The sequence below is a fragment of the Balaenoptera borealis genome (assembly GCF_965194805.1).
Source record: "Balaenoptera borealis genome assembly, chromosome: 2".
Taxonomy (NCBI): domain Eukaryota; kingdom Metazoa; phylum Chordata; class Mammalia; order Artiodactyla; family Balaenopteridae; genus Balaenoptera; species Balaenoptera borealis.
The window spans coordinates 30,768,364-30,791,991 of NC_138867.1; the positions used below are offsets into that span (position 1 = coordinate 30,768,364).

At 37.7% G+C, this 23,628-nt stretch overlaps 3 protein-coding genes across 6 annotated transcripts in view; 2 read left to right on the forward strand and 1 right to left on the reverse strand.

Annotated features, from left to right (window-relative positions):
• TTC23L (tetratricopeptide repeat domain 23 like) overlaps positions 1-1,815 on the forward strand; it is a 56,578-nt gene extending 54,763 nt beyond the window's left edge. Inside the window, exon 14 of the mRNA XM_082379621.1 lies at positions 970-1,815. Coding sequence (XP_082235747.1) covers positions 970-1,051 — 82 coding nt within the window. The 3' untranslated portion in view covers positions 1,052-1,815. The remainder of the gene's footprint in view (positions 1-969) is intronic.
• Positions 1,314-14,388, reverse strand: RAD1 (RAD1 checkpoint DNA exonuclease). Of its 4 annotated transcripts, XM_082382473.1 has the most exons (7): positions 14,252-14,388; positions 13,529-13,794; positions 12,531-12,639; positions 10,904-11,162; positions 8,897-8,995; positions 8,513-8,567; positions 1,314-4,383 (listed from the first exon to the last, which is right to left on the reverse strand). In XM_082382473.1, exons 2-7 carry the CDS (start codon positions 13,721-13,723, stop codon positions 4,372-4,374), a joined length of 729 nt encoding a protein of 242 aa, XP_082238599.1. In that variant the 5' UTR covers positions 13,724-13,794; positions 14,252-14,388; the 3' UTR covers positions 1,314-4,371. The 4 variants fall into 4 exon arrangements, with proteins under 4 accessions (XP_082238599.1, XP_082238596.1, XP_082238597.1 ...); XM_082382470.1 differs by lacking the exon at positions 1,314-4,383 and having other exon boundaries at positions 6,856-8,567; XM_082382471.1 differs by lacking the exon at positions 1,314-4,383 and having other exon boundaries at positions 6,856-8,567; positions 14,257-14,344.
• A 136-nt stretch (positions 14,389-14,524) lies between these two features.
• Positions 14,525-22,669, forward strand: BRIX1 (biogenesis of ribosomes BRX1; the record flags this gene model as incomplete). The annotated part of the gene is made up of 10 exons (XM_082382454.1): positions 14,525-14,683; positions 16,838-16,949; positions 18,317-18,360; positions 19,933-20,003; positions 20,142-20,191; positions 20,297-20,370; positions 20,530-20,580; positions 20,710-20,811; positions 21,852-21,980; positions 22,219-22,669. 10 exons carry the CDS (start codon positions 14,525-14,527, stop codon positions 22,486-22,488), a joined length of 1,062 nt encoding a protein of 353 aa, XP_082238580.1. The 3' UTR covers positions 22,489-22,669.
• Positions 22,670-23,628: the final 959 nt, after the last annotated feature.

Here is a 23,628-nt window from a genome sequence, read left to right on the forward strand (position 1 = left end):
AGATTGTTTCCAGGCTGCTGCATTCATATTCTTTCCTATCACTAGTAAATATTCTAACACTGCCTCTACAAAATTAAAAGTGAAAATATTTGCCAAACCTTGGTGTATGAGTGGGTGGGGAGCAAAATCTGCTCTAATATCCAGGTGCCAAGGGGCAGTGGCTCTTCCAAATCAGGATTCTAGGAATGGCTGGCAACACCGGGGCAGATAGAGAAGTGAACATTTAGGAGCATTTAGCTCCCCCCGCCCAGGGTCTCCCTGAAGGGGAACAGAGGCTGCTAAGCCACAAAGAGCCAGCTCAGGGTGCCTGGTCTCTAGCAGAGCACTGGGGGAACTCTACAATCAACAGCCACTACGCCATGCCCGCAAAAACAGATTGACAGGAGGTATAGTGTGGAATAGGGCAAGGAGAACAAGTATATTTTACCTCCTGGGCCCACGCTGGTAGTGGTTTCCTGGAGTGATGCCTGAAGTTCCAGAGCAAAAGGCTGGGTTTGGTGGAGCCTGGTTTATTATTGTCTGTCATGGGGCATGGGTGGGGGAAGAGCTACACCTCTGCCACAAATTTGCTATTCATGCCCAGTGAAAGAGCGGTATACCTTGAGTCAAGGCGCCTTGTGTGTGAGTCCCAACTCTGCTATGAAATAGCAATGTAACCTTAAGTTGCTTAAACATTCTGAGCCTCACTTTCCTCAACAGTCCTTCAACAGATTTATCTGGTGAGCTCCTACTAAGTGCCAAGTGCAGTTAGAGCTGCAGGTGGTAATAAAATAAAATAAGATAAAACACGGCCATTACTCTTAAGGAGACAACAATCTAGTGCAAGAGACAAACATGAAAAATAATGAAAATGTGAAATATAGATTCTCTAGTAGAAGTCTCAGTGCACTAAGAGCAGCAAGGAGAGACAGTCTAAGAAGGCTGGAGAAGACTTCATAGAGAGGGTTACATTTGAGTTGTTTCTTGAAGGGCGAGTAACAGTTCATCCAGAAGGAGAAGAGAAGACATTACAGGAAGAAGGTACTCTATATGCAAAAGCACAGAGGCATGACAGAGGGCAGTGTATGAAAGGATGGTAAGTTCTTCAAGGCAGCTGTACCGGGCAGCACTTCCTAAAGGGTATTTCAATGTTGATTCCAAGGGATGGAGGAAGAACGGCTCTGTGAAAGAACTCAGTTTAGGAGGAAACCAAACTGAATTAAACAAAGTGACACAGGTTTACTTCCTGAAGGACTTCTCAGAACTTTTGACATACTAAACTTCCCTACTGGCATGTTGGGAACAAATTAATTTTTAAAAAGCCACTGTATTTATATTTACCTGAATTCTTTTTAAAATGGTCAGTGATTTAAATTTTGGCAAATAAAACCTTATTTAGAGCCATAGAGAATATATCTTAGGTCTGGTTTTATTTAAAGCAAAAGGTATGTAGAGCACTGTTTGAACTGAGGGTACAAGAATACTTGTGGAGTTTGGTAAAGGATTTGGGCCCCACTTTAGGACATAAGTTCTTTCTGAACAATGACTATCTCACCAATGAACTATTTTATCTGATCATAGAAACATGACTTCAACACATCCCTATGAACTAATTTTTCTTTATGATTCATGGTGGTTAAGAGCTCTAGCTCTGGAGACAGACAAGCCTGCTCAAATCCCAGAACCACCACTTTCTGGCTGTGTGTAATCCTGGTTTTCTCATCCATAGGATGGGGATGAGAATAGTACCTATCTCTTGGTGACGCTGCAAAACTGAGATAATGTATGTAAAGTGGTTATCATGTAATAAATAAGTTGTTTCCATATTAACTGAAACCTGGGCTTTGACTTCATTACCTTCTAGCTACACCATTGGCAATGAAGGAAAATGAGATAGGGGCTACTAACTGTGAAAAGCTACCACTACGCTGGTGTGGAAAACATTTTGCTGGTTAATATCTCAAAAGTGAGCTAGCGCTTAGCCCCTGGAAACATAATATCATAGACGAGGCAGTCCGATATAATTACTTATATGCAAAGACGATGATATGGAAGTCAGTGGTCTTTCAGTAACCAAAGATTTCAGGCAAGGGGAATTGTGCCACCTTGTGGTGGGAGAGCACTAGGCCCAAGGCTGATTTCTAGTTGCTGTGCCTAGCAGAGATCCCTCTCTGATCTTTGCCGACCCTTGATTTTATGAGACCCCTGGGCAATTGACTTAATTGGTGCCTATTTCTTCTTCAAATTTGGAATCACAGTATCTCTTGGTTTACTGACAAGGAAGTTAAAGTGCCAGATAGCTTTCTGTATTTTATATGGTCCAGTAGTAGAGAATGAATCAGTCTTCAGTGTGACGACTTGCATGTAAAAAAACCTCAAGTTGCTCATAAAATTTTGTAGCTCATATTTCTGTGGAAGAAAATTTTTTTTTTTTTTCGAACAGGGGCTATGCAAACCACACTTGTTGCAGGCTTGTGGTCTAAATAGGAGGTAACTGAAGAACACTTAATAGAAACCGGGTTTCTGGATCAGTCTTTTGGACCAGATTATTTCTAACTCTTGCCCAACTTCTCCACTATTAAGAAAACGGAGTATGGAAATCTTAATGGCTGGAAATGGGGATGAAAGATCCTCTTTTTAGCATTTAAGCGCCTCTGGGCTGTAAATCTCTGTGCTCAGGAGAAGAAATCACCTGAAAATCATGAACACTATAAAAGGCCCTACATTACATAAAAATTTTCAGCTGTGATTAAAAGCAATCCATGTATCCTAGATATCCTTGACCTGCCATCTGAATCAAGCAAAAGGTTCCCTGTTCTTTAGGGAGAAGACCCAAGATTCTAGTACCATTTTGGAGGCCTATTAGCAGACTCAGCATTTTAGGGGGATGGTCACATGGTGAAATAGTTGCCTCAGACTGAGGTCAGCCTTCTAGGTCAATAAGGCAGTGATTGGTGCTAGCAGGAGGGAGAGAAGGCAAGACCCAAGAAAAATGCACAAATGGTTTTCTCCTTTGCTCTAGGTCTTCTGTAAACAGTAAAGAGAAAACCTCTACACAGGATAGCCAACAATAAAGCCAACCTTAATAACAAAAATTCTGGACCACAAAATATATTTACCAACACTGATAGCAGTGGCAAATCAAAAGCAGAACAAAGGACTCACTCTGGAAAAAAAAAAAGGTCCACTTAGCAGCATTACAGGAAAAGTACCCAAGAACCATTAGAAACCAGGATCCTGTAACTTGGGAGAAGAAATCTTTAGACACATGCTTTAAGTTAGTTTTTCACGTTACTAGGACTCATATTACCTTCCATTTCCCTTTTTCTAACTACTTTCATTCTTTTCAGTTCTTTTTAAGAAAATCCTGCAATACCTAAGTATTATAGTTTATTTGCAAACATTTAAATATACTATTTGTAAGAATTTTTAGCCATAACCTGTTTGAGGTCATTAAAACTGCTTTGTGAGGAAATGTTTGATCTTCTGAAACACTGGCCTGATCTGGTTTACTGAAGTCAGGAAGGCCATTTTGATTCTTATAAATGAAAAAACCAGGGGTACAAAAAATTGATTTGTTCAAGGTCAATCTGGTGATTATAAAGCAGACTCTCTGAATCACAGATGATTACTCTTTCCATCCCACTACGCTGCCCCCACCAAACTGGATTAAAAAGGCTCGTTTTAGGAAAGGAATGCTCACCAAGGTTGTTAAAAAAAATCCTGAGCCCCTGAACAAGTGTATGTCTAGGAAACAGGCAATCTCGAATCATATTCCTTTGTGTACCCAGGGACAAAGGAGAAATCAGATTCAAGTTTATATTATGAAAAGCTTTTATTTTTCCCTTTTCATTGCTCCTCAGTTACCTGAGCTGATTTAATAGAGCTCAAACACATGTGTATTTGGGGATCCGAATTTGTCTCTGACATCTCTGTCACTCACTCAGTGCTTCTAGAGCCACATCTTGGTTCTTCATTTAAGAAAGTATTTTTTCATTTCAGTCATTTGTCCAGTGTGTAAATCCTAATAATCAGCCAGTACCCAAGGCATCAGCAGTGAGCAGTGTTCTGCTGCGGCAGGAGTACACATACACCAGTTAGTTAATCCAGTGGCTCGTCCTCGGACTGCCAGGCTTCCTCCTTCCTGGCTGCAGCCACTCTCCCTCAGCTGATTCCCAGAATGCTTTAAGCTTGGCACTCAGGACTGAGGTCTCAGGTTGCGGCCCTGGCTGAAGGCACCTATATTCCATTGACCTTCTCTGCAGTGCCTATGAACTGGTCACCCAGTCGGTCACTGCAGATTTTAGCCCTGTCTGGAGATGGGACTGCTGCTCTTCTTGCCCAGAATGCTCTGAATTGACTAAGGCAGCCTCAGAAGAGTTGCTTCCATTTTCACATATCCAGCTGAAAATGGATTTTCAACATTAACTGTGATAAAAACGAAGTATCAGAAAGAAGTGGCCATTCAGACTCCATTTTTGGGTGGCACTAAATTAAAATTTTACTATTTTGTGAGACTCCAAAATCTTAACATCTCCAAACTGACAAACCTATATACAGAAAACAAGAGCACAAAGTATAGCACTGTAAAATAAAATGTTATGGTGTAACCCTCTTGTTTCATTTGAAATTATTTTTAATATTTCCAGTTTTTCTTTATTGACGGTATAAAATTGCTCACTGTCCACTCTCTGAGATTTTGACTTTAAAATGTTTTATGAAATGGTAGTAATAATGAATGGTAGTTATAGTTTTAATATCCTCATATCTGACAAGATAGAAAGTTGTCACCTATTTTGGTTCCAAAAGTTTTAAAATTTTACTATTTTGTGAAATCCCTAAGTTTTAAGAAACTACACTGGAAATGTTCAGCACAACACAACTTACTACAAAGTTTCACTCTTGGCAGACGACTGTAGATGAGAACTAAACTACTTTCTAAACTCATTCAGTGGGAAGCAGCAATCTGGGTAACAGTCCAATCAAACACCTGATGTTTCTAGCTGACCTAGTCAATAAGGTCATATACAACTTTTACATTCTTTTAAATTAGCTACTGGCCACTGAAATTTGAGGTAGATAAGAAGGTAGTTAAAAAAAAAATCAAGCCCAGATCAACTGTCCCACATAGAAATTTTAATAAACGTTCATTAGCAAGCATGCAAAGAGTTTATGCCACCTGTTTCATAAGCTCAGTGAAGCCTTACTTCTCTGTTTCGGCAGTTTACCCACCACTTTCCATGAAAGGTCCACTTAAGGCAAACCTGACAATATTCCAGAGAAGGGATTGTCCTAATCCATTCAGCAACAAGCAACCGGCAATCTTTGGACAAAATGGCAGGAAGTAAGACCATTTAGGGGGGTCAAGCCTTATACACCAGGCCTAAGGGTACAGGCTACAGGCCTCACTAGATTCTTGTATCCTTTCCATGCAAGGATGGGGAACTACTCTGAAATAATTTAGTTCACATATCCTGAATACCTCTAGTTTTACCAATGAGAGCCACTACTATTAGCTATTATACTGATCAATGAGCTATTAATTTCCAAAAGAAAACCTACTTCAAACATTTACTCTGCTAATTACCAAAACTTCTGGCCGTGACTAAGATATGGATGCCAGAAACACCTGTAACAGCCGCCTGTGGCGTTTCTGATTAGAGCACGAGCTGTCCACTGCTGGAGTGAGAAATCCACGGTAGAGCTGCCAACTGCCTGCCGCAGGGGTGCACGTAACCTGACACATGTATAAAAACACTACTAGTACATACTTGGGAAAAGAGAAAATACTATACAATCTCCCTCATTTCTCAGGACCCAACGGCTTTTGTTTCACGTGGGGACAAGGGCCAGCAGTGTGAAGACAGGAAGGGGAGCAGGGAGTCTACACTGTTCTGAAAACCCCTCACTCTAAGCTATAGGGAATGTCAAATGCTGCCCTTTCAGCAACTGTAACTAATTCTTAGCAGGACTACTCGATAGCACCACAGAAATCCTGTGGCTTCTTGTAAAAATGATTATGTTACAAGACTTATTTTTATTAGAACAATAGAATTTAACAAATCATTTTATTTTTATTGTTTTGAATCATTCATTCTAGGTGGAAACACATCATCATCAAGTAGGGAATAAACGAATTAAAAAACGGAAAAAATATTACCTACCTATTCCTGGTAAGCACAATTTTACTGGAAAGAATATGAGATAAACTTCAAAAAGGCAAAGATAATCTTAAAAATAAGATCATAGTCTTCTATACGTGACACATGAACTGAATTTGTAGACACCAAAGCATCCTGCTCTGCCTGAGGAACTGCTCCCCCTAGTGGTCTTTCATAGGAACTTGAACAAAGTTAAACTAGACAAATAGAGCACACATAAAAAGAAAATTCTTTATTAAGTCACACCTTGATGTCAGGGTGATTTAGAAAGAATTAAATTCATTAGTTTCTGAATTCCAAATAACTCAAGATACGTGCGGCTAAAATAATAGTCTTAAATGTGCAAAAAAGTCTTATTAAGTCGATACATGTTTTAAATTCTTTATAGGTTCAACTTGAAAAAAAATACATTAGGTCAAAATAAATTCAAACCTAAATAATGGAATTAAATAGTGACTAATAATCTGAAAGTGGAGGTTCTTTCACCTAACAAATATTATTGCATCCTAGGTTCTAGACATGCCAATGAAGAAAAAAACAACCGCCCTATTTTTTTTTTTTTTAATTTTATTTGTTTATTTATTTATGGCTGTGTTGGGTCTTCGTTTCTGTGCAAGGGCTTTCTCTAGTTGCGGCAAGTGGGGGCCACTCTTCATCGCGGTGCACGGGCCTCTCACTATCGCGGCCTCTCTTGTTGCGGAGCACAGGCTCCAGACGCACAGGCTCAGTAATTGTGGCTCACGGGCCTAGTCGCTCCGCGGCATGTGGGATCTTCCCAGACCAGGGCTCGAACCCGTGTCCCCTGCATTGGCAGGCAGATTCTCAACCACTGCGCCACCAGGGAAGCCCCCTATTTTAAATTTAAAGGAAAACTGTAGTCTTTGAAATGTTCACTGATTAAATATTTTCATAATTATGTTTTAGACTTGTTTTGATCTTGTGTTTATCCAGACAAAAAAATATTTGGACATTTAGTAGATTTAATCATTTCCTTCTCAAACATATACCATACTTTACAAAACTCCAACTTCTTTTGTACCAGCTGGGCACCCTGAGATTGCCTGGAAGATTTATTAGTTATCAGGTACTCACCCTGGACTAGACACCCAGAATTGCACAAATTGTACACGTGCCTGGGAGCAGTGCCTACATAATGTTCTGGAGGAGCTTTTCCCTGAAGTGCTTTGCTGAAATACTCTCCGAAGGCCAAAAGTGCCTGGCCACTGAGAGACACTGAGCTGTTGTCGCATGGTGCAGAAACTTCATTTTAGTTATATACTTTTTCTAATAGAAAACAAGTTAGATAATTTAGTGTTATATTCTCTTAACCTACATACCACAAAAATTATTTCATTGAAAACTACCTAAGAAAGTATAAAATCACTTAATACATGGTTTTGTACACCTTGGTTTGATTGAGAAACTCTTATAGGCAAATAGAAGGTATCTAATAAGTACTTACTACACTAAACAGTTTTCAGAACAAGATGAAAATCTGTAACTCTGAAGACTGTTTTATAGTCTGTTCACAGATGTTTTCAAAATGTACACTTGAAAAATAAATCATATAATTATTCAGACTTGTTTGACGAAGCCTAAACTTCAGAACATTTGTGAAGAAATCACAGTTAAAAGCAGTCACTTCAATGCAATTAAAGACTATTTTTTAAAAAGTATCCTTTAAAACAGTGGTTCTCAAACTTGAGCACTTATCAGAATCTCCTGGGGGGAAGCTTTTTAAACTGCAGATTGCTGGCCCACCCCCAGAGTTACTGACAAGTTTCCAGGTGATCTAGGCACAACACTCTGAGAACCACTGCTTTAAGACAGATTCTCCAGAATTCCAACTAGGGAGGGATGCCCGTATGCCATTGCTTTTTCTAACAGTAAATAAATAAAAGAACATTTCAGATATGGCTTCATCAAACTTTAAAGTTTTAGACTCTTGGAATGTCCTGCTTAAGTAGAATAAAACATAAAACTTACTCATCTTGGCTCATAACGATTCCCATGAGTTCAAAAGACAGAACCACAGGCTAGTCCAGTACTGGATAATCTGACTACATGAAAACATTACTTATAAAATATACAGCAACTATTAGGGGGCAGGAACTTAGCTCCTATCTCTTCCATGCTTCTTCACCTTAGAAAATCCAATAAGAAATCACGAAGAGTGCTGCACTCAGAATGAGAACATGACCAATCATGAATGTGCACATAAATAGCACAGTGGCTTGCCATACTTAAGACTAAGATTCAGGAACTTCTTCATCAGGACAGCAGTAATATTCTACAAAACATATTTGTCCATCTTCATTTCTAATCATATACTGTAATGAGAGGAATCCTCGGTTATCTGTTCGAATAGATACCTTACAAGATAGGACTAATGCCTTTGTAGAGGGTTTCAGTAAAGAAATCTTGTATCTGTAGAAAAATAAATAAAAAGCTGTTATTTAGACACACTTAAAGCAGTGCTCATAATTCCAAGTAAAGGACAAAAATTAGCCAAGAACTACCAAGTAGCAAATATAAGAATAAAATCAAATACTTGTCCAATTTGCTAGTATTTTCTCTTCATTTTAAAAATTTCATCCACTATTGCAATCCAAAATCCCCAACTCAGCAACCTGTTTATTTTTCTTAATGCTATACTTTTATCTATACATTGAAAGTTTTAAAAAATTTATTTCATAGAAATGTGGTATTTAACCTCAACTTCATCACCAATGGCAACCTCTATATTAAGAACTGACCTGTTGACCTGGGTCTGATTACAGTGAAATGATTCCATCAAATCAGAATCTTTGGGATAGTCAAGGTGGGAGCTTCCTGCATTCCCAAAAGTAGATAACCTATAGTAGAAAATGAGCAACTCATTTATTCATTGGTCCAACAATAAGCCACATTAGGATCCAAATAAGAAAACACTTCCTTAAGAAGCTCATTCTGGTGAGTGAAACAGGTATGTAAACACCTGTTGACAAGACACTATAACAATTACATAATAAAGATTCCTGTAGGATGCTGTGGGAGTACAGGAGAGCTAGCGACTAATAAATGGCTTTGAAAAAAGCCAGTCACAAAAGGAATCCATAGGGATTTGCCTCAATTTCATTACCTGAATTCTACTCTGATATTGTCCTTTCCTCCTCCTGAAATCAGAACCATATAACAGGAGAGAGCTGAGGAGTGACAGAAGACCCTGATCTTCATCAACTGCAAGCCTGGGGTCCTGTTCCCTGTCTCTACTGCCCCACCAAGCAATTAGGGCTTTTCTGTATCCCAGACTGTTCTTCAGGCTGTTTTATGGTTTTCTTTGCTTGGTAATATCAGCAGTTTGTAGACAATTTATGAATGTTTATATGTTTACTTAACCTGCATGAACTTACTGATCATTTGCTTTGGGGTTAACGTGTGGATGAGACTATATGAGCACAGTGATAAAGACCTAGGTGCTGGCTCTCCCCAGGATCCGTCTTTTCTCTCTTCTAACATCACCTCTTTCTCTCAGCTATGTTGTCCATGCCCAGCCATGCTGATGGCTCCCAGATCTAAATTTCCAGTCTAGACTGATCTCCTGAGCTCTAGCTCTGTATATCCAACTACTCCCTAGTGTCACAGGCTCCTCAAGTTTAACGTATCCAAAAAAAAATATTTCAACTTCCAGTTCCCCACCATCAAATAACTTCCTATACGGGAGATGAAAGAGATCATGATCCATCTAGTTACTCATGCTGAGAGATCATTTAGATGGGGAGCCTCTGGAATACTCTGTTTAAGTGCCTGGAATTTAAATTCATATCACTGCTTAAGAAGGGTTCCACTGATTTCCATTTTGATTAATATTTTAACCAATCTTGAGCCAAATTTTTAACTGCCTAACCTATGAGAAAGGCCTGCAGTTCTTCTAAAGTAGATACAAAAAGAACAATTACACCTCTCATACTATATGTATTTAACTCCTTTACTCTTTAATATTCTGAAATATTTCAAAAGAGAAGACATTTAAATTCTCTCTCTAAATTGATTCTGATCGTGAAAAGAGTTTTGCCATTTCATAATTTGTTGGGTCAAAACATGAGAAGCAGCTTGATAGTTTCTGACACTGTATTCCTGATGAAAATTGCCCTCTCTTAGGAAGCTCACCTTGACCATTCCTGCCTAAGTGCTGGTTCCCTAAGTATTTATGTATATTATTTTGGAACTTAATGGAATGTAATTTTGTTCCCTCTGAGCTGTTTCACATATATCCTTGTCACCTTGATTTTAAGCTGTTCATTCCTGTAGTGCTTAATAAGGCAAATATGTACACAGTAGGTGATCAATAGATACTTAGTGAATGAACCATGTATAGAAAACACCTATTTCCTTTTGCATCCTGTACTAACTTGAAAGGAAAGAAAATGAGATACCGTATACTACAAACACCTTTTCCAAAAGTTTAAGCCCAATTTTCCTCACGATGCAACCTATCTACAACAGTAAGTAGTACAACAATGAAAAGACCACTAGGTTATGAACTAGGAGACTGGGCTACTCTTCTAGAAACCAACACTACCTATGAAGCTTTAAATAGTGAGTTAATCTTCCCGGGTCTTCCTCGTGTCCTGACCTAAAAAAGTATGAAGTAAGAGTAAAAGCTCTCTAAAGTTCTGAAAATTCTAGTAACCTGGATAATAAAAATTCTGCATCCTAAGCAAATGTGTAAGTAGGGAGATGGAGTAAACTACATTAACTATAACTGTACTGCTTTCAGGTACCTGAAATAAGGTTTATCTGGAGACATGGTGATCTGTAGGACCTCACTTGTCATATCCAATTCGGAAAATGCTTCACGGAGTCCCTCTGACTGCAGAATAATTTTATTAATGACATTGGTGCTGCAGAAATCAAAATCCAGAGTCTCCTCGGGCTCCTGAGTGTTGATTTTACAGACTGTCACCACTCCTCCTTCTTCCAGAAATAGCATCAAAGGGTAACCGTAACCTTGGTAACACATCCTAAGTGCAGTTAAAGTCCCTGCAATGGAAGCAAATCATACTCGGGGCTTAGCTTATAGCTCTGGGTTCAGCTTCTCCTCACATGATGCCTAAAACTCCTCAAGAATATTTTATCCTGTCCATTTCTAGCATATATGTATGTATATCCTTATATGAAGGGATCCCATCTTCCCTGATGTCTACAGCTGTCTGTAGACAATTCCAAAAATAACTGTAAAAAATTGGGAACAAAATGTAATGTAACTCTTTGAAATCGTTTTCCAGGTTGCCAAAAAACACCTCAGAAATAGTTAGTTGATTATGTATATACAGCTTCAGGATGGAGAATCTATATGGTCCAATACTGCATGTAATAACTGTTGTGGAATAGGCTATGCTATTCGTGAAGGTTCAATTTGTGCAACGATGTATTGCTTTGATATATTGTCTTACTATAACATCAGTGTATTCACTGTGATAAGGACCCTTCCAACCTTTTCTATTGGGAGAGAGTCTTTACATTTCCTCAAGTTTTAAGGTCTAATTGGGAGAAAAAGGATGGTTACTGGTGGTAAGGATTTTACCTGTGCAAACCACTAGAGAGGAGGAGGAATATGACAGGACACTCTAGTTCCTCTTCCTTACTGGGTGGAGAACCACAGCGAGGAACGGGGGAAGGCAGATGCTTTTATGGAAAACCAGCTGGGGAACACTGCATTAGAAAATATAATTTTAACCAATTCCAATAATAATTGGTCATTACAAAATTAAAATATATTTTCTAGAAGACCATAACTGAATTTTCCCTAGCAAATATCCAGATTCCTTTCCTATGAAATAAAAAATCATTCTTCTAGGGATTCCTTGCTGTTTTATATCTAGAGCAACCAAATTCACTATTCCTAAAAATATATAAATATTTTAAAGGAAAGCATTTAAGAAAATAAACATAATTTATAAACAGGGATTAAAGAAAAAAAGCAAACAAATTTCGAACACAGTAAACTGGGAGTCAGGACAATTGGTATCTATTTTTTCTGCCACTAACTGTAATTCTAGACAAGTTAGAAAAAAGAAACAATTAAAACATATTTCTCAATGTTAAAGATATTTAAGACATGTTCAAAGTCTTCTTTTGATTAGTTCAAATTTAAAATACTAAAAGCTTCATAAATTTAAAAAAAGATGAATGTAAATACTTTTGCAAATATGAAAAGAACCGTAAGCACACTTTCTATTAACACTGTGAAAAATCAGAATCCATGATTGTGGCAAATGAAAAATGAATTGGCAATTAATTTTCTAAACAAATGTTTATATTACTTATATTCTAATAACTTTGCCTGTATTTTTCTGACCATTCTGTATAATGCTTTTATGTTGTTATAATGATAATAAAATAGTTCACCTGGCATAGGGTTTGATCCAAAAATAGATAAACAGTCTAAAAGGACGGTTAAATTAATTCGAAAAGTAACAGACTCTTCTTGAACTCGAAACTCTTGAAATATTCCAGCCTATGAAAAAAAGTAAATGTGAAAATGTATATATATTAAAGAATGAAAACTCACGGATAGGGTTCTAGATTTCACTTTATATGTTTTTAAAATAACAATATTGTGCTAACCCCATGAAAATAATTTCTGATTATCAATCAGAACATCTTAAACTTTTTCAATTGTGATCCATTAGAATACTGCTACTCAACAGTTGAAGGTGTAACTGATTTCAGTCCCGTGCGAAACTTTATGAAAGGTCCTTCATCTAGCCTCTTGGAGCTAAACTATCCTCCACATGACCCTCCCTTGTCTCCGTTTTGTGCCCATCATTTCGGCGAAGGTCATTTGGAAAACAGCCAAACAGACACCGCATGAGTCATACCGGTTTTCAATTTCTTTTGAGGACAGGAACCATGTCTTATTTATCCCTCTATACCTGAGGTCACACTGTGCACTGAGGTGTTCTAAAAAAAATGCTGAATTAAATCTGAAATCCTACCTGAACCATACAAATATTACTTTGTAAGAACAAATAGATTATAACCAATACAAGGAAAAAAATTAATAATAGGAAGGTAGTGCAAAAGAGCACATACTATGGAAACAAGTGTTCTGGGTTCTCATCCCAACTATGCCACCTGCCAGCTGCAGGACTGTTGGCAACATATAAAACACTCAGAAAAGTGCTCGCCTATAGTTTAGCTTAATATATTTTAGACATTATTATTATTAACCATTATCTCTGTAAAACACGATGGGGAAAGAATTTGTTACCAGAAGAGAAAAATAATTCAAATAATGATATTTTGTTCTCTAACTTAAATGATGTCTATTAAGACCCTCGGAATTCATTGAGCTGGGTGAAGAATATCATATGTCACAGGCTTAAAGGTGCCTACTTCCATACCTGAATAAAAGCATTTGCTTGCACACACTTTGCGTTTTCCACTGTAACCTTGATTCCGTTTTTAGTAGCGAAACACGTGGCATGTTCTCGAAAATGAATGGCCTTCAAGATAGTGGAGAGATTCCTGACGTTGTCAAGGCTGGCCACTAAGCTGTAATCATTCTCATCTGGGATCTGCTGGGTTAGGAGGGGCATGGTCCACGGCGCATTCGGCCCCGAGGGATGCTCCAGGGGCCAACACCCGCTCCCGCGGGGTCACGAAACACCTGATGAGATGCGACAGATAAAACTCCGCGTCAGTGCTGACGAGGCCCCTGATTTCAACCGGCGTTGAGCCGAGTGCAAGAGGCCTAGACGTTGAACTCGACGGAGAAGGGATTGAACCCCACCTCTGCCACTTAACTGTCTCTAACTTGGGGGGAAATTACTGTCTGTAAGCTACGGTTTCGTCGTCTTTACTAAGGAGACAGTAACACACGAAAAGTTACGAAGGATAAAAATAGGCCAACTAACACGGTCATTCGGGGCCAGCTTCAACCAAACTGGGGCTACGTATCCCCTGGGTCGGTTTTGAGGTGTCCGCGCCTCCAACCTTACTCCTAACAGAACAGGCGATAGAGGGGCGGGCTTGAGTCCTCGGAAGGTCCTCGAAGAGTCCTAAACAGCGCGGCTCACCAGCCCACGGCACCCGCTTACTAGTCTCGGGATCCCGAGCACCCAAACGTTACCTTTGGGCCAGGACGCAGCTCCCGGAAAACTGGGGAAGAAGTGGCGCAACTCCCGCCACTCTTTTCAGATGGGCCGACCAGCTCGGCCACCGTCACCACAGAGATAGACGAGGCCTAGAGAGCCGAGCGAGCCGTACCACAGAGACGGGAAAGAGGCACCATAGAGCAGGAGGAGGACCGCCGAGCCGAGCCCCGGGACCATAGAGATGGGAAAGCGGAGCGAGCGGCCGAGCCGGAAGGAAGGCCCAGAGTGAAGGCGGGGAGCAAGATGGCGGTGACGAAGAGGAAACGGCGTGGAGGCCCGGCGTTTCAGGCGAAAAAGCTAAAAAGAAACGAAAAAGATGCTAAGCCGCCTGCTAAGCCGAGCGACGTAGCAGAGGAGGCGGAGGAGGAAGAGAGAGATCGTATCCCAGGCCCGGTTTGCAAGGTAGAGGAGGCTCTGCGGCCGTGGCTTCACGCGCCTTCGTTGGGGCTGCTTACCACATGATGGCTCTTCCGAGTTGCAGGGGTGTTTCGGGAGGTCGGTCCCATGTCTCCCGGCGGGATCCGCTACCGCGTTTACATTTAACCCTCGTGCACGTGGCCGCAGTCTTGGAGGCTGCGGGCTGAGCAACAGGGCGGACTTCTGAGCTCTTACCCGGCTCACAGGAAGCGACTTAACGGGGGCTCAGTTACAGTGTTTGGTCTTCCAGTTACTCCATTTTTTGTTGTCGTTGGAGGATAGTACTTTTTCCCTAAAGTTGTTTCTCGCTCTCGAGTATATCCCTTCCAGTGATGAATTCCAGTGAATCCCTTCCAGAATTCCACATTCTGCCATAATGAGCTGCGGTCAGTTAGGGATCCTGAAGCTTGTTATGCGGTCGTTTAAAAGTTGCTCTGCTTTGGGACTATGATTTTGACTTGTTTGATCTTTAACTCTCAAGGGGTAACGAAAACTGGAGTAGATAGTATGACCTTTACGTATATTCGACAAAGTTTTAACGTGCCAGGCACGTAAGAAGTTAGGTTTCCCCTGCTTTGGGATTGCAAAACCAGAACATGACCACTTCCTCCTAACATGTTGGAGTTTAGAAGAAGACTAAGAACTCATATGAGTTGATGGTTTTTATTCAAAAGGAGGTGAACACAAGTTGTTGGACTTAACTTTCATTCAACTGAGAGCTCTGTAAGCTAGATCAGATACTGTGGAGACAAGAATTGTGTTTGATTTCTTAATTTCTGTCTCCTCCCGCTCCCAAACTTAGCATAGACCTCTGTCTACCACGTAGTGAGTGATAGATAAATGACCCTTTGTGGTGGAGTGGCAAGCACTGGGAAAGGAGTTAGCTTTTAGTAATGAAAGATGAGCTTGAATTCTAGCCCTGATATTAATTATCAGGGACGTTTTGAACTCTTTGCTCACCTGCAAATTAAGAGCAAGAAGATATGATTTACTTTTTGTGAAAAATAAGCTGGACTTCTTGTAGATTTTCTGTAAATGTTAGTGTTCTCACTCTTCCCTTTAAGAGCTAGAAAGAAATATGATAGTAGCTATGATCTGAGTCACAATATAAAAAATATTACTGAAGTGCAAGAGATAAAGATTACTTTAGGTTAACCAGGTAAGAGATCATGAAGGATTTAGCCTTTGAGCTGGATCCCAAGGTAAGGGCAAAATTCTGATATTCAAAAATGAGAGGTAACAATATAAGAGGGAGAGAGCGAGAGAGACAAAAAAACTAATCAAAGATGTTGAAGTGGACGAAATGCTGACAGTTTAAAAAGTATAGCCAAATTGGCTAAAGTGTAGGGTTTATTTGGGGCAATAGTGAGGTAGAAATATAGATGTATTTTAGAATCCAGTGTTAAAGCTGTGTCATTTTGGACTTTGTTTAGAAAACCCTGGAAGGTAAAGATGTGATTAGAGCATGTAGGTGGTAGTCTGCCTTGTCTGTTGGAGGAGCTTCTGGCTGGAAAGACCAGCATTTAGAAGATTTGCAATTGATATGAGATTAAAAATCTGAAGCTTGAAGGCAGTATCACTAGGAGAGGACTAAGTTGCTGCAAAGAGAGATTGATAGAATTTACTAGTGCTTATGATATGAGAGAACAAGGGCAAACAGAAGAGTCAAAGCGTGGGGGACTGAAATGATGGTGACATCATCAGAAAAATAAATAGCAAGGAAATTTACCGGATTTTAAGGGTTGGTATTCTAGAGTTGAATTTGAGGTAAGCCAGATACTTGGATTATTAGGGCTAGAAAGAGTTCCTTACCTTTCTGTAGAGTTAGTTGACAATCAAAGCTGTGAGAATGATTATGAGAACTCTGTCCTGGAGAGATCAGAAATAAAAAAGAGGGCTAAGAAAGAATCTTTCGAGTCAGGAGGAGGAATTGGAGAGATTGAAGAAAAAAAACAAAAAGAAGGGAAGCCAAGGAGATTTCTGGGTAGCAGCTGGGGTCAGTGAGTGCTACAGAGATATTGAATTAAAGGTTAAGGTCAGGATTGTTTGGCTTGCTACTTGGAAGCTTTATCTGTAAACAAACAAACAAGATAGATTCACTATGAAATGTTAAAATTCATCTCACTTTTTTTTCTTTAGGGCAAGTGGAAAAATAAGGAACGGATTCTCATCTTTTCTTCTAGAGGAATAAATTTCAGAACAAGACATTTAATGCAAGACTTGAGAATGTTGATGCCTCATTCTAAAGCAGGTACCTTTACATCATATACTTTAAAATTTTGTATTTTGTAAACTTGCCTGTTTATATGTTTTCACTTCGAGTCACACTTTGTTCGTTCAGCATGTCAGGTAAAGAACCATGACTTCTCAGAAGTGTATCTGTTCAGTGCCAAGATTTTTCCAATTAATATTTTGTTAGAAATTCTTTGCAAAATTCATTAAGCATTCTCTTCACTTTCTTAAACAGATATCCCAACTAGCAAAACATTTCTTAAAGGTCCAGGAATGCCTTCAATGTAATGTTCTCAGAGGTCATGAGCTGGTTTGTCCTTCTAAATGATTCGGGACTGCCATGTATTGCTTTCTGCATTTAAAAAAGCTTTTTATTAAAAAACTTAATGGGTTAGGAGTAGGATTTCAAGCACCTTCAAGTTGGGACTCAGTCTACTCCTAAGTGCCAAGCTTTTCTTTTTAGTAATGGGGTATCTTACAGGCAAGTGAAGAACATCTAGTTTGGGGTTTATAACTGTGACAGCGCCCTCATGCAGGTGTTTTTGTGCCTGTGTTGGGAGGTGCTTTTGGTTTTAATTCTAGGTAATAACTTAGTTCTTTAGACCAGTGTTTCTCAAACTGAGGTCTGCTGTTACATCTTCAGGTCTCTGAAAATAATGAGAGAATTTTAATTTATGAGCTCTAAATGTGGTTTGTGAGAATTTTCCCATTTTTGAAAGGGATTCATAGAATTCAGGCATACCTCTTTTTATTGCGCTTCGCTTTATTGCATTTTTCCCCCATTTGAATGTTTGTGGCAACCCTGCGTCAAACGAGTTTCTTGGTGCCATTTTTTCAGTGGCATTTATTTGCTCACTTTGTGTCTGTGTCACATTTTGGTAATTCTTGCAATATTTCAAACTCTTTCATTGTTAGCATTTTTTAGCACTAAAATATTTTTAAATTAAGGTACGTACGTTGTTTTTTTAGACATAATGCTACTGTACACTTAACAGACTACAGTATAGTATAAACGTAACATTTGTATGCACTGGGAAACCAAAAAAATTTGTGTGACTCGCTTTGTTGCGATATTCGCTTTGTTACGGTAGTCTGGAACCGAACCGGCAGCATCTCTGAGGTATGTCTGTACACAAGTAAGAGACACTGCTTAGAGCTTTATAATTCTTGAGGACTATGTTTAATCACTCATTTTTACATTTCAAAAGAACAAGATTTTTAAAGAGGTCATGTGTTTTCAGGTCTAATCATTTTGAAGATTAATAAAATCTCATTTAAACTGAAGATTATAAAAATACTTAATATTTAATTTCCTAGAAAGTATGTGTGATTTGATTGAAGTAGCTTCGAAATTTTTTGTTTACTTACCTTTTTTTCTTTTTATAGATACTAAAATGGATCGTAAAGATAAGTTATTTGTGATTAACGAGGTAATTTTAGAAATTAATTAAAGTAAAATATTCTAGCAACATTGTATTTAGGAACACAATATTTGGAACACTAGAAATAGTTCATTTAAAAAATAAGTCAGTTATTCAGTGACTTTTAAGTTGTTTTGTATAAGATATGCAAATTTTAATTATCTGCCTTTTAAATTTTTTAATTTTTTAATTATCTGCCTTTTAAATTTTTATAGTGCTCATTGTCTATTTCACAAAGTTTAGTGCTTCAGTATATATTATTTCTTGATCATTCTTATATTTGTCTTCTCTCAACAAGCATACTGAAATTTCTTGAGGACAAGGATTATCTCATTCTTTTTTTTTCTCATTATGTCTAGTACAGTGCTAAATTCATAGTAGGTACTCATAAAAATTATCAACGTAAATAAAATAAAAAGCCCATTAAATGTTTTAAAAAACTCATTGAAAAGTATTTTGCCAGTTTTAAAAGCGGTGCATGTGATATTTGCTCTTAAGATATTACAAACTAGTAATATGTTAAATTTTCAAAGTATTGTTGAAGACTAAACTTGCGTTTTCAGAGCAGATTTTCTTTTAAAACTTAGAAGAATTGTTTTAAGATAATTCTCTTTAGCTACTAGAAAGGCCTCTGTTATTCATTTAGCACAAATTTTTGAAGTGCTGCTCTATCATGGCATTATTCTATAGAAACAGTGTTTAAAAAAACGTCCCTGTCATCATGGAGCTTACATTCTAATGGGGGAGACAGGCCCTAAACAAGTAGTATAATTTCAAGTGAAGATAGGAGAAATAAACAGGATGTGGGTTGCCAGCAACTAAAGCTCACAACTTAGTGTGTAGTTGTGTTTATTGTAAGATCAGTAAGGAACAAAAGCATTGGACTGGAGAATTCTTTAAGCCTCAGGTAGTGTATATGTATTAGTTTATGAACACTAAAATAATATAGGACTTCATTCCTTTTATTGCTTTTGTATATTTCTCAATTGTGACTTTGTAAATCTTTAAGATGTTGAAGTTTAATTCAACTTGAAATAGGTTTTGTATACATGCCTTTCACCAACTCCTTAGTGATTTTACAGAACCAAATCACAGAAATGGTAGTACAGATGAGGAAGAAAAAACAAATTTCTTGAGCTTAAAATCGAAAAGCTAAAGAGTTAAAAATCAGAGTAACCATTATAAAGGATGTTTTTGGTTCTGTAAGTACTGTATTTTTCTACAGTTGGTGAGGCTAATTGTAATGTGCTTTATCCCTGGGGCATTTGTTTTAAATCTTCGTAGTTTGTACACAGGACCATGGTCAGAAGAAGAGGTTCCCCAAGGGAGGCCAGTAAAAATGCTAGGCCAGAAAGAGTAGCTGCTTCCACCAAAGAGGTGGGCAGAGCACAGTTTACCTTGGACAGAACACCTAAGAGGAACTTTAAACGTTTCCATGAATAAATTTACCTTGATTTAGACCTTTGTAGCCTATTAACCTGCTTAAGTATTTTTGGAGGCATCTAAATATTCATTGCATTGAATTGCTTTAAATCTTATTTTTATTATCCACTTCATTTTTCTATACTTTGCTCCATTTAGGTTTGTGAAATAAAAAACTGCAATAAATGTATCTATTTTGAAGCTAAGAAAAAACAAGATCTCTATATGTGGTAAGAGAATGTATTAAATAAGATTAGAGAATATGTGAATATTATTAGCACATTATGGTGTCTTTTAAACTGAATTGGTAGTAAGCTTTTACTATGTTCTAAATTTTAATTAGTTGAAAAAGCTTTTATATTTTTTAGGCTTTCAAATTCACCTCATGGACCATCTGCTAAATTCCTTGTTCAAAATAGTAAGTTGACTCCATTTAAAAGTTTTTGTGAGAAAATTGAAAATAATCTTTTGGATAATCATGCCAAAGTTATAACTATTTTTGTTGCTGTTATAATTTTTTTAGTTCATACCCTAGCTGAGCTAAAGATGACTGGAAACTGTTTGAAAGGTTCTCGGCCCCTCTTGTCTTTTGATCCTGTAAGTTTCTCATTTAGTGTATGAGGTCTAATTTTCTTACTTTGCATGGTTGGTTTTTGGTGGATATAGTTGTATAATTCAATTTAGTTAATATAAAAACACAAACAATTATAAACAAAACTAATGTTGTCAAGTAATATGTTCACTCTATTTTTATAGGCTTTTGATGAATTACCACATTTTGCTTTGTTAAAAGAACTCTTAATTCAGGTAAATATCTTTACTAGAAACTATTTTTAGTAAAGTATTATAAATGAGTGTCTTCCTTTTAACTTAGCTATCTAAAGCACACATGGTATGTCATAGAATACAGAACTAATGTGTCCTTTTTCCCACTAGATCTTTAGTACACCACGGTATCATCCCAAAAGTCAACCATTTGTGGACCATGTGTTTACGTTCACTATTTTGGATAATAGGATATGGTTTCGGAACTTTCAGGTTAGCTTTAATTAACTTTTAATTATACTTTGAAATAAATTAGGATATATTGTTTTTATAGATATGGAAAATGCAAATGATAAATTCTTTTCTTTTCTTTTACATCGCTTTCTTTTCCCCACAGACTTGCAGTAAATAACCTTTATCTCATAACTTAGGTTCATGGCTGTCAGCTAATATGGTGTATGGATTTTCTAACAAGCTACTATATATTGAGTAAAATATAAGTTTCTCTCCCAAGAGGTTAGAATCTACCAGGGGTGAGGTGAGGTTTAAGACTTTGAAAAACATAACCCCTGTAGAAAGCATTCAATGAGAACTATTAGATGAGTCATACAGTGATTCATCCAGGAGGAGAGGTGATTCTGGAAATCTGTGGAGAGGTAGAAGAGAGCAGCAAGGCAAAATTTCAGACAGCTTATGAAGTAAACTGGGCTCTTTTCTGCATGTTGTTGTTATATTGGTTACTTTGCAATGTGAGTTAAACATATCCCCTTCTTAACCCCTGAGGGCAGGCATACCTTAACCAACTATAGTAATATTTGTAGTTCAGAAGTTGCCTCTTAATTCCACAGTCAGTAACCATTCAAAAATAAATTTTGCCAATGTCTTTTTATCTACCTTTTAATCTAATTTGAATTAAATTTATAAAAACAATTTAGGGGTTGATTTAAATTTTGAAAGAGTGCCCCATAGGGTGCTTTAATACGTTTTGTTATCATGGTTGCAGTTTTAAATATTCATTTAACCACAATTTTTCAAGAAGACACGCATTGTGAGAAGAAAGATACAGACCAAATTGAAGTGACTCAATTTTAAATACACACTGAAAAAGCATTTATATTTTCCTATGACAACTACCTGTAACCAGTAATGTATTTCAGAAAGTATTGATGATTTGACACTTGCCAAGTTTCACTTCCACCTTAACTTCATTGGTTGTCAGTTATTTTAGGCACATTTGTAATGAGGATATATCCTCTATACATTTTAGGAGTAGTATATCCAAACCAAAATGAAATGTTTCCTTTTTATTAAAGATCATAGAAGAAGATGCTGCTCTTGTAGAAATAGGACCCCGTTTTGTCTTAAATCTCATAAAGATTTTCCAGGGAAGTTTTGGAGGACCAACTTTGTATGAAAATCCTCACTACCAGTCACCAAACATGGTAAGCTGTTTTTGTTCAGTGGTCCTCGATGTCCCAGAACTCTTGGGCCAAAATAATTCTGTCAAGTAACTGTTCTGTTAACTGTGAAACTGAATTTGGTTTTTGCTGCATACAGTCTTACAAATTGCTTTTTTTTTGATGACGCAGGGGGAAGTAGGGTTCATAAGTGAATGTCCTTGCCATATATAAAATGTTTATTTTTATTTCAAAAGTACCTTTAATATTTTTTTGTTTCTAGCATCGGCGTGTCATAAGATCCATCACAGCTGCAAAATACAGAGAGAAACAGCAAGTGAAAGACGTGCAGAAGCTGAGAAAGAAACAACCAAAGACTATTCTTCCCCATGATCCCACTGCAGATGTTTTTGTTACACCAGCTGAGGAAAAGCCGATAGAAATACAGTGGGTAAAACCAGAGCCAAAAGTAGATTTGAAAGCAAGAAAGAAAAGGATTTATAAAAGGCAAAGGAAAATGAAACAGAAGATGAACTGTGGGAATGCAAAATGAATCAATGGATAACTAATTTGTTCTCAGTTTTATATTTATTTTATGTTCAATGTGTAAATACATTTATTATTCGGGACGACCTTATATCTAACTAGTGTGACATTTAAAAGAGAAAAATTAAGATTTTGTGGCTTTGGGGGGGGGTCCTATGTATTTCTAAATAAAATATCACCAGAACTCAGCACTTAATTTCTGTTTTTCTTTTCAAAGCTTGTTTGTATTATTAAAAACTTAGCACACTTAAGGTTTAGGCCTGCTCTCTTGGATTAAAATTTTGAGTTTAGCAAAGCTGAAATTCAGATTTATTGGATCATTATTACATGTAAAGCAGCATTAGGCACTTTGAGAGCATAGTTTCAGATGGTAAAGTTGGGGTAGACTGCTAGAAGGGAAAGCATCTTACTGAGGTTTGAGTCCCTGAGTCACAAATCAGTGAGGCCCCAGAAAAGCCAACCTCTCATCTTGTTTTCTTACCTTGAAAATGTATGCTAAAAATACTTAGGTTTTGCAAATCAAATGAGTTAATATATGTGTTGAAAGCTTTTTGTAGATTACAAATTTAATTTAGAAGCAGTGCCTGTAAATTACTTATCAAATTAACAGTAAAAGGAAGAAAGACAGGACAGTTGTTAAGAGGGCACCAGAAGATTTGAATTTCTCCTGTTACGAAAGAACTTTACTTGAAGTAAAGAGGGCACTGGGCTTACCACCCTGGAAGTCGATCAGTAATGGAAAGACAAGATTCTGGGTGCAAGTGGCCAGGGATAGGGGTCATGCATGTGGTGTTTTGTCACCCACTAATTTCATGCTAATCATTTTCTCCTGTCTTTTTCTGCAACGTGATTAGTAATTCCATACTATTCCACTCTGTCACAGCTATCTAAGCAGTCCCTTGTTGGATATAGGAGTATTTCAGTTTTATCTTTTTCTGGTATAGGTGCTTGCAGCAAACTTTCTATAGATATTTTGTACAATATTTGTGGTTTCCTATAAGTAGAACTCTGGTCAAAAATTATGAACTTGTTCCCCTAAATATTGTACCTCACCAGAGGTTAGTGTTCATTTCCTTACACCCTTGCTGAGATAATCTTTGTCAATTTGATAGGTAAAAAAATGAATACTGTTTTTTGGCTACATACT